The sequence below is a fragment of the Nelumbo lutea genome, chromosome 2 (genome assembly GCF_056320005.1).
Source record: "Nelumbo lutea isolate HS-2025 chromosome 2, American lotus-T2T, whole genome shotgun sequence".
NCBI classification, from domain to species: Eukaryota; Viridiplantae; Streptophyta; class Magnoliopsida; order Proteales; family Nelumbonaceae; genus Nelumbo; species Nelumbo lutea.
The window spans coordinates 2,884,700-2,897,278 of record NC_142685.1 but is presented as its reverse complement, the minus strand read 5'-3'; the positions used below and the strand labels follow the sequence as shown (position 1 = coordinate 2,897,278).

The window sequence follows — 12,579 nt, the reverse complement described above, 5'->3', positions numbered from 1 at the left end:
AACCCAAAGCTTTGGATGTCACTCTCTCTGTGATGTAGTTAAGGAGTTGACACTTCCTTCTACCTATTAAAGGGTAGGTCCCTAAATAGATATAAGGATTGTCAATTCTTTTTAGATGAAGCCCTTCTGAAATGATCTTTTTCACCTTTGGGTGAATCTTTGAGCTAAAGAAAATCTCTGACTTATAATTCACCTTTTGACTAGAAGCTTCTTCATATAATGTAATGGTTTCCAACAGGGCTCCACATTTCTTAAGATTTATTGATGCGAAAATGAAACTGTCATTTGCAAAAAAAGGTGAGAAATCACTAGAGCTTGCTTGCAAATCTTCACACCAAAGAGAGATTTTTTCTACCATCTCATTTATCATAAAAGATTGAACATCAGAGCATAGGAGAAACAAATGGCGAGATAAGGGATCCCCTTGTCTCAAACCTCTTTGGGGAATAATTCTCTTCAAGGGGGAGCCATTTATAAGGATTTGGTATGAGACGGTGGTTATACAAGTCATTATCCGGTTTATCCAAGTAGTCCCAAACTCCACCATTTTTAACACTCCTTCTTAAAGCCATTTCCACCCTATCATAGGCTTTACTCATATCCAATTTAATTTCCAAGTAGTCTTTTTCTTTTTTTGCTCCTGTGCCCTTCATGAAGTGCATAACCCCATGAGATAACAGAACATTATCTGAAATCAGCCTTCTTGGCAAGAAGGCACTCTGGTTTAGAGAGATAATTCTTCGCAAAATGAGTTTTAGCCTATTAGCTAAAAAATTTTTCCAATGACTTTGTATACTGTGTTGCACAAACTAATAGGTCTAAAATTTGAGGCTGTTTCTGGACTTTTTGTCTTGGCAGTGAGGGCAATAAAAGTTATGTCTTGATTACTTTGGAGGATCTCATTCTTGAAAAAATCCTACACCTCTCTATAGACATCCTCTCCCACTACCTCCCAAAACTCTCAAAAAAAGAGATTTGGAAAGCCATCCGGACCCAGAGCTTTTCGAGGATCCGTTTGGAATAAAGCAATCTTTATTTCATCTTCAGAAACTTCCCTCTGCAACTCAGCATTTTCTTCAAGAGATATAATGGGCTGAATTCCTTCTAGAGCTTTTTCAATCTTATTTGGGTTTGAAAAAGCATAAATTTCCTCAAAATGTCTAATTAGTACCTCTTCAATCCTCTCTTGACCTTCAACCCAAATACCAAAATTATCTTTTAATTTATAAATTTTATTTTTTGCTCTTCTCCTAAGGGTTGCATTGTGGAAAAATCTAGTATTTCTATCACCTTGAAAAAGCCAGTTAACTCTAGATTTTTGGGCCCACATTATCTCTTCTTTTCAAAAGTAGATCTATCTCTTTTAGTCTTTTTCCAACTCATCAACTCTCTTACTATTGTAATTTGAACAATGCTTAGCTCTTTCCTCACTTAACTCAGCATTTGTTCTTTCCAGTACTTCATTGATTCTTCCAAATTCTTTCTTATTCCACTTTTTCAAAGCTCCCCTAACATTTCCACAATGTTTTGAGATTGTATCTGTTTCCCTAAACCTTGGGTTCCTCTTCCAAGCCTCCCTAACAACTTCTTCACATTTATCATGTGTTAACCACAACTCCTCAAATCTAAATAGTCTTCTCTTCTTCCTTTCACTTGGGTACAAATTTAGACAAATAAGAAGGTGATCAGAACCATAAGATTCCAGAGAACAACCCTTTGCATTTGCGGAACTTTATTGCCATTCTATATTGCAAAAATCTTGATCTAACTTGACCAAGTAAATCTTGAACTACAGAAAGGGACTTAAAAAAGATGTCACTATCTCAGCAAATTTCTAATTTGGCGAATGCAACTCTACTTGTATTTCCTGCCTCCTTCCTTGTCATCCATGTTAAGAGCCATATTAAAATCACCTAAACAACACTATGGTCTGATAACTTTTTGAGCTAGACCTGACACTTCGGCATAAAAAAAATCATCTTTTTTTTTCCTTTGCTGCTTCACCATACACAAAGGAAGCCCACCAAACTAGACCCTCATCTCGTACCACCCTAGCATGAATCGGATTTTATTTGCACTTATTACATTTAGATCGATGTTGGTATCCCAAAAGAGAGCTACTCCACTTGCTAGACCATTTGAATCGATCCCCCAACAATTCCAACCCTGAAGAGGCCTAAAGTTTCTCCTACAATTTTGCAAAGAACATTTTATTTCATAGAAATAGATAATGCTGCATCTTTCCAATCTGAGAGACTCTTTTGCTGCACGAACTGTCGAGGGGGTCCCCAACCCTTGACATAAAGTCTTTGAATTCACATCTACGCCCCACAAAAGGCATTGCACAAATATCCTCATATCCCAACCATGTATTGGAAACATTTTCCACTCACAACTTCTCTCTTTAGCTAGAATGTGAAAAGTGGGTAGAGACATTATAAGTTTATAATTTCTAAAAAATTGCCAAATCGGGAGTACAAAGTAGGGAGACTAGATTGACGCCCCACTGCACCTCCCACCCTTGTATTGGGAACATCTCCCCATGATAAGTCTAGGAGATGTTCCCAATGCATGTCGATATGTGCATGTGGGGCGCTAAGTTCATCTCGTAGCTGGATAATGAGTAGTAAATGCAAGAATTAGAGTGCTCTGAAATATGTTGAATACAACGATTACAAACCGTCATCTCAGGTTGGCTTCAACATCCAAGCATCTCTCGTATGCCAAATTTTCCAGATTTGAATGTAAGAATGGCAACGGGGCGGGGTGGGCACGGGGAGCCTCTCCCATCCCTGTCCCCATCCCCACTAACAAGGACAATGTTAGCCCCATCCCCATCCCTGCGGGGATCCCCACTCCCTGTGATTTTTTATGATGTCAATCATTTTGTTTTTATTTTTATTTTATTAAAAATATAAAAATTACAATCATATTAGAAAAAATTCAAATATATTTAATTATATTATTTTTAAAAATATTAATATATAGACACATGTATATATATATATATATATATATATGTATGTATGTGTACATGTATACATATATTAGCGGGGATCCCACAGAATGGGGAGTGCTCTCCCCATCCCCACCCCATCCCATCAATGGGGATGAAAATTTCCCCACCCCTAACCCCGTGGAAAGAAAATTGTCCCCATGCCCGCCCCATTTGAAATAGATCCTCACAGAAATCGAGGTGATGAAAAAAATTGTCATCCCTATTTACAAGGCGGATGTAATTGAAAGTGAACTAGGAAAAAGCAAAGTATCCCCAAGCATTAGATTCTCCTCCGTTCTTGGTTATCTACGGTGTGAGGACATGAGAAAGGGCATAATCTATAACACTCTGTCCTACGTCTAAGACATGCCATCATATAGAGACGTATAAGTGATGCTAAAAACCCGAGTCCGTGTCGGTGACGGTAGACAAAAAGCTTCTAAACTTAGGAATTATGTGCACATTAGTTTTATTTTTTTGAAGGATTCATTATATTAAACAAAGGAAAAAGAGATATAGTCTTCCACTTTAGGTATCCCTTCGTGACAGTTAGAGAAAACCATGATTGACAATGGTTCTTTGCTAGTTAGGAGACCTTGTGGGCTGAGCAGTTATATTTTCTATTTACATAATTAAAATAAACATGACTCTATAATCAGAAACTAGTAAATTGATCATCGACAAAAGCCAATGGCAAGACCAGGCTGGTTTAGTCCTCTGATTGAGAGCGTTGATAACTTGTTGAGCATCCGAATATATATAGTCTTCATTGATCCCCTATTGAAAATTTTCTGATAATGCCTGCAAAATAGCATATAATTCAGCTTGTAAAACAGATGTAATACAGTTTGTTCTTCCTCCGATTATTCGAATACAGGATAAGTTTTTTGGAAATAAATACGGCACATTACTTAAATGCTTAAAAATGGTATGATTATATGTTATTTTTTGACATAGTGATTAATGACCGACTGACAGACCGGGTCAAACTTTAAACTTCAAAGCAGAACACCAACACCATATTTGAAACATGCGACAGCCATTCATCCACTCGTCTCTCCTCCCATATCCAAGACCGCCAGCGTAAGTTTTATCTCTTCACCCAATACTACAACCATCAAAATCATCTCATTTTATTTACCTCCCTCAACCATTTTTCGCATGCATCATGGTTTTCAGTTTTCACTAATCACTTGCTCTCCTCCAATTTAACCATATTCAAGTTCCCAATGCATAAGGTTTGGGTTTCCACTCAGACAAGTGTAAAGTGTTGTGTTAGACTTGGTAAGTGAAGGTCCCTAAAATATTGCACTGAGATGCGGTCTGTCACCGAGTCATAGCGCGCGCGCCTTGGTGCTTGAGCAGGCCTGATCTGGTTGGCACGAGTGGGCTCAAATTCTCACACACATCCAGCCAGACTCGAATGTTCACCTAAAGAAAAAAACATCACATAAGGTGCTAGCTAATCTATCGGTCGTAGTCCAATCAATCTCAATGTAGTCAGTAGTGCCATTGCTTTGACTAATGTCATTCATTGTCGCACTGCACAAATACGTTCCACACATTCGGTAGCACAGGCCTCCACTCCCTTTTATCCCCAAGCAAAATTAGATAAAACTACAGTGGTTCTGAATCACCATTTATTTGAATGAACACACTCTCACTGTTACGTTCAAGTGGCAAATTCTGAATACAACGATTGGATTCAACTTTCAACCACAGTTCAATGCCAATGAGAAAAGAAAATGTTTCTTTTAGTGGATTAAAAGATATATTTCCTTCCAAAAAATTGAGGATGTTTTACAGTAGTACATTATAAATTTGTAAATTACACATTTATGTCTAACATGTTGGATTCTCTTCCTTTTCTTCGGATGGCTCTTCACATCTTCATCCCTTTAACGTATGAGGGGCCACAACCCACATAAACAAATGAATAACTTAGCAACAGATGGGCAGGTGCTCTTCCACCCCCCATCCCTAATCAAGAAAAACCCCGTCTCTTTTCAAATGAACCAAAAAACCAAGCCAACAAGACAAAAGAAGAGGAGAAAAAACACAACAAAAAGCACTTATCTATCAATGCTTCCTACTGTAGATGGTGATTCTGAATGCTGGATCTGGGTCTGAGACTGAGCCTGGGCTTCAGCTTGCACCTGAACCTGCTTCTGCTGCTCAACAAACCTGTTCATACGATCGATCAATTGTGCAGCTTTCCGCTTGCCCCTGTCTGTGCCATTTTGTGCAAGGTCCAACAATGGACCCATCACTCCAAGCTCCTGGGCCTCTGCAAGATGTTTTGGGTCCCCAGAACACAGATGCACCAGCACTGCAGCTGCATTTTCTCTGTTCCTGGGTGATCCATTCCCAATCACCTCCACTAGGACTGGCACAGCTTCTGCAGCTCCAATTGCGGCCTTCCCCTCAGCGTGACTTGCCAATATTGCTAGTATGGCCAATGCCTCATCTACCATTCCACCTCCAGGTTCTGTGAGCAGTCTCATTAGTGTGGGGACTACTCCAGCCCTCACTGCCCTTCCCTTGTTCCCTTGGTATATGCACAAGTTGAAGAGTGCTGTTGCTGCATCCTTCTTCCCCCGCTGGCTACCTTCGCCCAGCAGTATTACAAGTGCTGGGATTGCCCCAGATGCACCAATTGTCACCTTGTTCTCATCTACCACTGACAGGCTAAAGAGTGTAGCAGCTGCATTTTCCCGTGCCTCCATGCTCCCCTTCTTGAGAACATGCACAATACCAGGTACAGCCCCAGAGGATATGATGCTACCTTTATTATCCTCACATATGGAAAGATTGAGCAGTGCAGTGACAGCATGCTCCTGGGTCTGTGGGTCAGTAGTTGAGAGAAGACCAACAAGGAAGGGGATAGCACCAGCCTCAGCAATGCACACACGATTGTCAGCGTTACGCTTGGCAAGAAGGCGCAACTCACCAGCAGCTGAACGCTGGTCTTCAATATTGGCAGATGTTAATTTCCGAAGGAGAATATCAATCTTGGCAAGTTCAGCAGGAGAGCACGTAGATGCAGCCTTACTAGGTCGTGAATTGCTCGGTCTTTTAGGGGGTTCCATCCCATTGGCTTCACACCACTGGGCTATGACGCTACGTAAAACATAGTTTGGTGTAAGGGCAGTACTTGAAAGTTTCTGTTGTGTCTTTGGACATGTGACATGCCCTGCTTCAAGCCATTTCTCAATGCATGCTCGTTCATATGTCTACAATAAGAAGAGTAAAATGAACCTTAGTGTACAAAATATAAGAGTGAAGTAAGGATACAAAGAAAACTAAACACTTTCCACCCTGTGATGTATGTGCAACACAAAAAATGCAGACCTAACATTGAATGGTTCCCACAAGAACTCCTAGATAACAAGTTTACATCAAGGATAGTAAACATCCAAAATAGATAATTTTTTTTCCCTGGATGCAAACTCACTGTGATAACCCGAAGCAATCAAGTTTCCAATAGGAAATTCCTAATATAGTATCAAATAGTTGGGCATCAAATACTGCATTTCTCCTGTACAGAGTAACAGTTTTATCCTAACAATTTCTTCAAAAATGAATGTCATTTGATGCAGAAGAAAAAGAAAAGGAACAGAAATTAAAAAAGAATTCTGTGGTGCATTTGAAGTGGATTATGAATTGGAATATATACCTGCCCTGTTGACACTATGACAGGATCTTTCATTAATTCTAGTGATATCGGACAGCGAAAATCCTCTGGTATGACTGGGATTTCAGTCTTCTCATTTGCAGGAGCACCCATATCAGGATTTTGAGTCTGCACAAAATCCTTGATTTTCTTGAGCAGCATTGACATCTTTTCAATGCTCTCTCCAGGATCTCCACCACTTGCAACTACCATCTCATGCAAAGCTAGTGATTCTTGCTTGAGGTCAGCTATGCTCACCAGCTGTAACTTATCTGTCAATCTCTTTAAGGCCGCTGGGTCTGTATCTGCATCACTGTTCTTGTTGTAAACAGATAAAAGATCCTCATACAGTTCAACATCAGGTGCATCTATCCGTCCTTTAGCTCGTTTGAACTGAGCAATGACAAGCTCAACCTGGGAAGAAAGTTTTGTAGGATGAAACAGAAAGGACAAATAAAATTAGGACCTTCTCTTATATACTGTCTAGGGATGCAACTTGGGCGGGCTCGGGTTGTGGCTTTGTCAAAATTTGAATGGCCTTGGCCCGAAGCCCAAGCCCAAAGCAGTGTAAAACGCAAACTTGGGCCGACCCAAGTTGCAGCCGTAATACTGCCACTTCTACGAAACCAAGGTTCAAGAATTCATTGAATAGTACTAGAAATTGATGATATAACATTTGGACAAAGAGAGACAGCATAGTTTTAAGGATGGACCTCTACCTGTTCTTTAACTTCATCTGATATATCAAGTTTATCAAAGGAAATTCCACTCAAAGCTTGTTCCAGTTGAGCTGTCACCTCCTGGAATTTGTTCATTATTTTCTCCCTCTCTAGAACCTTCAAGTGGACAGGGAGTGATTAGCTTGGAATACAACAATAAATTATGTAAGATCCGAATTCTCATGCACATGATCGGATTACAAGAGCATGCCTGTGTGAGGATGTAATCCCCCATCAACCCCTGCCCCCTCCCCCCAAGAAAAAGAAAAAAATCACACCCACCCATGCTTATTCACATACCTGCATGTCCATAATAGGCAAGCCATGCCAGAGGTAATTCATTTCCAAAAAAAAAAATGATGCACTTTGATCAAGATAGATGAAGTATCAGAGATGATATTATGGTAAAGAATACTCCAAAATGCCAAAAAATCAATAATTCAATTATAACTTGTTTAATCCTTCATGTCCAAATCATTCCGTAAGATGTAAAATTTGCTCACAGAAGAACATGATCATTTGGCAACTGTATAAAATTAGCTCATCTCATAATTAAAATTGTAGCCTATAGACACTCAAGACCGCAATCCAACATTCCATGGTCCCATGTAGGATATCTCAATGGCCAAAATAAGCAGCATTGCACATTTAGCAGTTCAATCTATATTTCCCTCTAGATCAACCACAATATTTTACTTTTAGAATTTAAAGACAATCACAAATTACAGATTCATTCATTGTATGATCATCATGCCATGTGCGATGAACGTCTACACCTTTGCATGTCAAGTTGCAGCAATTCCATCTAACAGATCATGATTGTCTGCATTTTCCTGTGGTATTTAGTTCACATTTTAAATAAGAAGATAAAGAAAAAGAGAAAACAAAGGAAAAGAAAATGAAGAAAGAATCAACTTTGGCGGTGCATGGTGCAGACCCACTATATTAGTTTGATAACATGATAATGTAACATCTATAAAGGGGCCAAAAATCATCAGTTGGAAGCTGCAACATATGGAAACATATGTATCCTTCATTCCAAACACCATTCACCCACTTATCCTAAGCATGTAGATATGTAGGTCAGTCATCGTTGCTGTAGCTCAATCAAAGTGATATTCTAGATTGTTGCTATGATGTTAATACGATCTGACCTAACAAATAAAATACCTTCAAGACATCTACTACAGATCCAATTGAGATACAAGTTTTACATCTCCACTAAACACTTAAGGATCAGATCTACAGTTCTTTTACTGGTAGCTTGAAATTGTAATGATACGTGAAATGAATGTTTACAATAGACCCAGCTACCTATACCCTCATCCCAAAGATTTGATCCACATTTCCACAGTTCCATAGGGAAAGGAAATCCAGTCAAATGAAAATTAATAACATGAACATGTTTGATGTTGTCAAATGGCTAAATAGCTAGATGTGAAATTGAAAAGGTAAAGATGAAATGGGACGGTATGGTCCTTCACCGGAAACTAATGAATCTGAGGAATCTCTTCATTGTATCATTTGTTAATATGCAGAAAGAAAAGAAACAATTGAAATATACACATCCCGATCCATTAAAGTCACTTTATACCTGTGAAACTAACATGTGTTTTAGACCCTATTCTCTTTTCGGGAAGTTACTTAATCGGATAAATCCCTAAGGAAATACTTACCCAGGTAAGTGCATTTACCCATGTTCTTTTATTTCCCATGTAAATAAGACAATGACCAATTTTAGCCATAAAAAGCCATTATTAAAAGGGGCAATTTTGTCCCATAAGTGTTGGCAACTTGCCCCAGCTGGGAAAGTTACTTACCCACCTGGGAGATGGGGGCAATTTTGTCCCATCCAAGTGTTGGAAACTTCCCCCAGGTGGAAAAGTTACCCCCCTAGGAGATGGGAAGGGGTTGCCTACTTGCCTTTGAAATTTACCACAATAAAGCATCTCTGCTCTGTTACTGATAAAAAATAAAAATATATCCCAGTGATCTCAAATAGGGAGGGGTTCAAGTCAGGTTGAGTTGAGGTCAACCCTAATCCTATGCAAAGTTTTCGGATTGGGTTGCGATAGGGCTTGATTCAAGTTGGCCCAACTTCCCTACTTCCATCTGTCAAATGTTCTTTTTTTTCCACAATTAAGGGTTGAGGTCAATTTAATTTTAACACTATTATATATAAAATGACATAATAATCATACTTTAGAGAAAATTTTCCTAACTTATAACCGTTGACATACTTATAAACAATCATACATGTAGATACATACATTTCTACAATAAATAAATAAATAATAAAAACATACATACATAGATGAAGCTAAGTCAGGTTGGCTAAAGATGATATATTTATAGATGCATCATGCATAGTTGCATATAACATTGAATGGGCCAACTGAGTGGTGGCTCGGTTGGCATGTTAGCTGGGAAGTCCCAGCAGAGACGTGGATAAGAGTCCCACTAATTCCACCTATGTTGAAAAAGTTAGTGTGCTTTGTTAAATACAGCAGAAGATAAAGTCGTCCTTCAAAGAGATTTAGACCTCCTTTCACCAATTCCATATGAAAACTAAGTTAATGGTTACTTGATCATTACACCAGAGCTAGCTCAACGTCAACTTCATATATGTTTTGGTACCAGTCCGATGGATTAAGTTATGCAGCTGTGTCCTCTGGCTGAATGATCAATCCAAACTGGAAAAGAAAACCCAATGCATCGCTCATCTTGTACTATAAAAAAAAAGCAGTAACTTGGACGATGGTTTTTTCTATACGTAGATTCCAACTAGTTCAGTAATGGGCGGACAGATAAGGCCAGACGGTTAGTTGTAACTCGAAAAAGTGATAAAAGGACCCCCACCCGGGGCCGGCGCAAGACCTTGTCAACGATTACGTTAAAAGTAAGAAATCTACAACAACCGCGGCAGAAGTAAGAAATCTAAATGAAAAAAAAAAAAAATGTAAAATGCAGAAGGAAAGAGAGAAATTTCATTCCAGGAATGGCATATTTGCATCAAACTACGCTTTGTTCTCCCTATCAATGTTTTATAAATATGTCCATGCCCTAGACGGTATTTTCAACCTGCACTTGAAGCTTAATACAAAGGATTATTTGAAGCTGCAAAGTCCCAACCAACTTCAACACTAGTGAATGGAGAGAGAGAGACTAAATCCATAAGTTCCGAGGAGAAATTGAGGAAGGAAAACAAAAGAATCAAGTCCATCTATAAACAATCGCTAACTGTAACGTATGTAGACCGTGGGCGCAGCAAGTGAAAGAAGTTACAAAAAAAAAGAAAACAACACCTAAGCTGGAATTATAGGCCGAAAGTCAGAGAGAAAGAATCCCCTAACAACTAAAATAACAAGTGCTCAAAAGGAGATCGTGAAAAGATCCGTCCATGAAACCAAAAGGAGATTACGAAATTCAAAAGAAAAAAAAAAAGTATTGGATGAGGGAAACCGATAATACGCACCAAAAAAACTTTGCTCCCTTCGCCACCAAATCTGAGCATCTCCTTAGCTGATTCCAAAGCTTCCTTCAAAGAAATTAGGGCTTTTACATTCTCATCAGGGATGGGGTCTTTGCTCTCTTTGATCTCTTCAAACATTGGAGTCAAGAGCTTCAATCGCCTCGCAAGGTTACAGTACTGCTTCTTAATTGCCCATCTGTAGCCCGAGATTGCAGAAATTTCATTAACGATGTCAATTAGCTTCTGAACCAGCGCCCCCTTCTCGTCTTCCATGGCTAACTAAGATCTCTCTCTCTCCGTCTCGCGCTGTGTCTGTATGTGTGCCGTCTTGTACCAATCAAATTAACAAAAAAACAACCCCAGAAGTTAAGATTTGAGCTAAATTTGGTTTAGAGAGGTCGGAGACCGTCTGCAGATTTTGGCGTATGTTACTCGTAAAAGGGATCTAACAGCAACTCTCACACTCGATACTCCATCATCAGGACGACATACATAATGTGAAAAAAAAAAAAAAAAAAGTTCAGCCAAAACAAAAGAAAGTCCAGTTCTTTGTTCACGCGCATAGACTTTTCTGGCGCGGGCCGCGCGGCCGCGGCACCGGCTGAGCTTGACGTCAACTTAACTGGGGTTAGAATTTAAGTGCAGCTCCCGCTGTTCGCTTTTCTTTGTGGGGTTAAGTCGAGTTGGAGAGACTCAGCGTGATGTGAGTTTACACCATTCCATGATTCCATCCATTGAAAGAGATGGGCCGGATCAGGTTGAACCGGTTTGTTTCGCATCCCGTTGGCCATCTTACTACTGCTTTTGTCAAAATCCTCACACTCTATGACATCCATTTCCCTTCATCTATCACTTACATACCGAGCTTTCAATTTCTCCATTGAATGAAGCCTCGTTTGGCACATCTTTCTGCCTGTTGGTTGTTTAGAAGTTTAGTAGTATGTGCTTTTGTCTTTTTAGGTTTGGTTGTGTGAAGATTTAGTTGCAGAAAGATTGTACTCCAAAAAAGACACAAGAAGCTAAATTCAAGTTTATTTCAGGAATTTAGAAATGAGCTTCTCACCTTTTTCTGTTTCATCTTCGTGCAAAAATATACATAGAAAGATGCACCTTCAACTAAACGGTCTGTGGGTTTTCAAAATCTTTTTATAAAAACTATTACATCTTTTGACTGTTAAATCTTCCAAAAAATCATTCGAAAAAGACTTGCCAAGCAATACATCTTTTTTGTCACAGCCATCTAATCGACTATTCGACATAGAAGCATTATAATTTGGATAGCCTTTTTGTAATGGCCTACGAGGGAAAAAAGGGAACATAGCATAAATAGACAAGCAGCTACAATTGTGTTTGGGGTAAAAAAAAAGGTATGATTATATATAGAAAAGAGCAAAGTTAGAAAATATAAGGAGATTGGATTAGAGGAAATTTTTTTTAATAAAAAAAAAAGGATTAGTGAACTTGATAGCTGCTTTAAGAGCGGAAGGATGAATCATTTTGTTCCACGCCAGCAATAAATACAAATACAAGTAAGAAATTGAATAAGTGTGGGTGTGATATAGAGTTGGCTGGAGTGGGGCAAAATACCCAAAGAAAAGGCACTTTTGAAGAGCATGATCATTATTCTATAGCTTTTGATGGAATTAAATCTTAATATATAGAAACTTAATACATATGCCGTATGATAAAGGTAGTGCCTTTTTCAGCCTACTTAAGT

General features: G+C 38.9%; 1 protein-coding gene across 1 annotated transcript; it reads right to left on the bottom strand.

Annotated features, from left to right (window-relative positions):
- Positions 1-4,746: 4,746 nt before the first annotated feature.
- On the bottom strand, positions 4,747-11,688 carry LOC148868096 (U-box domain-containing protein 13-like). The gene is made up of 4 exons (XM_088971529.1): positions 10,866-11,688; positions 7,391-7,507; positions 6,675-7,085; positions 4,747-6,231 (listed from the first exon to the last, which is right to left on the bottom strand). Exons 1-4 carry the CDS (start codon positions 11,133-11,135, stop codon positions 5,071-5,073), a joined length of 1,959 nt encoding a protein of 652 aa, XP_088827655.1. The 5' UTR covers positions 11,136-11,688; the 3' UTR covers positions 4,747-5,070.
- Positions 11,689-12,579: the final 891 nt, after the last annotated feature.